At 39.0% G+C, this 2,350-nt stretch overlaps 1 protein-coding gene across 1 annotated transcript; it reads left to right on the top strand.

Moving 5' to 3' along the window:
• Nucleotides 1–394: 394 nt before the first annotated feature.
• On the top strand, nucleotides 395–1,939 carry HESX1 (HESX homeobox 1). Its single transcript, XM_040995052.1, has 4 exons — nucleotides 395–618; nucleotides 1,099–1,298; nucleotides 1,580–1,681; nucleotides 1,785–1,939. The coding sequence occupies exons 1-4, from the start codon at nucleotides 462–464 to the stop codon at nucleotides 1,893–1,895; spliced, it is 570 nt and encodes a 189-aa protein (XP_040850986.1). The 5' UTR covers nucleotides 395–461; the 3' UTR covers nucleotides 1,896–1,939.
• The last annotated feature ends 411 nt before the right edge of the window (nucleotides 1,940–2,350 follow it).

Genomic DNA, 2,350 nt, shown 5'->3' with positions numbered 1-2,350 from the left:
TCTTGACTACTCACCTATCTTGCCTGCACGTGTAGGTAACCAGAGCCCATGAAAGTATCAACTTGTGCATTAAGAAAAAAAAACCCATGATTTTATACATTAATGATTTCAAATAAAAGAGGAGTGCAACATTTGTGCATCACTTCTTTCAAGAAAGTTAAGTCGGTGTTCTGCTTAGGAGAGATAACACTTTTTCTCCCTGTAGGTGGCCCCCCTGGCGTAGCCATTAGTTGCTAATTACTTGCAAACAAATAAACAATTAACTCCTTAAGCTGCTGGCTGGGCAAGTGTTCATTGACATGCTAAAACTTTCTAAGACAGGATTTTAATTAGTGACCACGTTCTAAATCCAGCCCCCTTGTCCACAAAGCTTTAACATGAACTGCAGGAAGATCCCAGCCCTGTACAAGTTGAGCAGGGACGAGAGAGGCCGGAGCTGAGGCTGTGCAGCCCAGGAGAGGATGTCTCCCAGTCTTCAGGAAGGGGCTCGGCTGGCGGAAGGCAAACCCTCATCCTGCTCCTTCTCAATTGAGAGCATCTTAGGACTGGACCAAAAGAAAGACGTCCTTCCAACAGTGGAGCCCCACAGGCCTTGGGCGGACACCTGCAGCTCCTTAGGTAAGTCCCAAAGCTCATTGTTATTTCATTGCTTGTGTTTAATTTGGCCTTGATTTCATACTACATAGACTGCATCCATGGGTTTGTCTTTTGAGTAACTGAAGTGTCTGGGACCTTTAATGCCTCCAGCCGGGCCATGTGGGAGATGGAAAGAAGTTTTTGATGCAAGTGTGTAGAAGTCACTGTTATTAACTGCCAACAATCTGTAGCTCTCTCAATGTCTATTGGACACCTTGGATGGCCTCACGCTGTTCTCACCAGAAAAAACAAACGACGTTCAGAAGCCACGTTGTTACTGATCACCAAGGCAGGTTCTTTCTGTTTTTTAACTTTTGATAGAGTAGGAAGACAACTGTGTCAAGAAAGCCGGATTAATGATTCCACTAAAAAATTGAAAGACAAGGTTCTAAAATCACTTCTAGAGCTTTCGGAAACATTGAATCGGCCATCTAAGATGGGGTTTATTTTTCTGGTCTTTAGGGAAGGATGCTAACTCACGGTTACATGTCCCAGATTTTCCCAATGGGCTATCATTCCCACGCGTGGTGGATCACCCAATGCCAGAAGAAAGAGTTTCGAAATATGAAAATTACTTTCCAACCTCAGAGAGAGTCGCTTTGAAAAGAGAGTTGAGTTGGTATAGAGGCCGAAGACCAAGGACTGCTTTTACTCAAAATCAGGTAGGAAAGAAGTTTTTAAATTAAATAATGATAATGAAAAGGTCTGGATTGATGCTCTGTGGGAAAAACCCATTCATTTTAGGATCACAGATAGAAACCTTATTGATGAATCCATAAGCTGTATCATTTTTGTACAGTCTCTGAATCATCCTTTTTTAACAGGTTTTCCAATTAACTGTCAAAGATTTGAATGCAATTATTTTGCTAGATAAGTTCAAAAAGCCTGTTTTTGGTGACCTCCTGGATATAAACCTTTTAACAACTTATTTCCTTATACTTAGATTGAAGTGCTGGAAAACGTCTTCAGAGTAAACTGCTACCCTGGTATTGATATCAGAGAGGATTTGGCTCAAAAGTTGGATCTTGAAGAAGACAGAATCCAGGTAGTTTTCCAACTGAATTTCTGCTTATGATGGTTGAAATGTGAAGAATAATATAACATTTTGAGTATTTCTGAGATCTTTTTTTTTTTCCTCTTCATTTTAGATTTGGTTCCAAAATCGACGTGCAAAGCTGAAAAGGTCCCACAGAGAAACGCAGTTTCTAAGGGCAAAAAAAAATTTCGACACGAACGTTTTGGAGCAGATGGAAAACTAAACCAGCGAAATTATCTTCCAAGAACACATCATGAAGAACCAATGAAGGGGAAAATCAGCTGTTTAAAATGTGCTTTCTCTTCCTGCATTTAATCTGTATATGTATTTTTTTCCTAAAACTATAGTATAAATAATTACTGTTATAGCATGGTACATATTATATTTGGGCACTTTTAGTCATAACACAGATATTTCCTATATATTTAAAATAAGCATATTCAGAAAAGCCAGCTATTTTTTAAGTGAGCACAGTTACTCCGATTAGAAAATAATTCCCCAAGATCGATAAACTTGTGACGAATGCATTCTACCAGTTGGATTCCATTCACAAACTATTTCAAGCAAAATACTCTGAAGAACAAAAGTGTGGTTTATTTGAACTAGTTTACTTCACGTGCATTGTGAAACATGATGTCGCTTAACTGTGTTACAGATGTGATTTATTTATCAATTTCA

This window comes from Ochotona curzoniae, unplaced genomic scaffold (assembly GCF_017591425.1).
Source record: "Ochotona curzoniae isolate NIBS_2020 unplaced genomic scaffold, NIBS_Ocur_1.0 contig_908, whole genome shotgun sequence".
NCBI lineage: Eukaryota > Metazoa > Chordata > Mammalia > Lagomorpha > Ochotonidae > Ochotona > Ochotona curzoniae.
Note: the sequence above shows the minus strand (reverse complement) of the source record. Positions and strands in the feature narration are given on the sequence as shown.

Coding starts and splice junctions, on each gene's coding strand:
- HESX1 (XM_040995052.1), top strand. CDS start 462: ATGTCTCCCAGTCTTCAGGAAGGGGCTCGGCTGGCGGAAGGCAAACCC. Junction 619..1,098: donor GGACACCTGCAGCTCCTTAG/GTAAGTCCCAAA, acceptor TCTGGTCTTTAG/GGAAGGATGCTAACTCACGG. Junction 1,682..1,784: donor TTGAAGAAGACAGAATCCAG/GTAGTTTTCCAA, acceptor TCTTCATTTTAG/ATTTGGTTCCAAAATCGACG.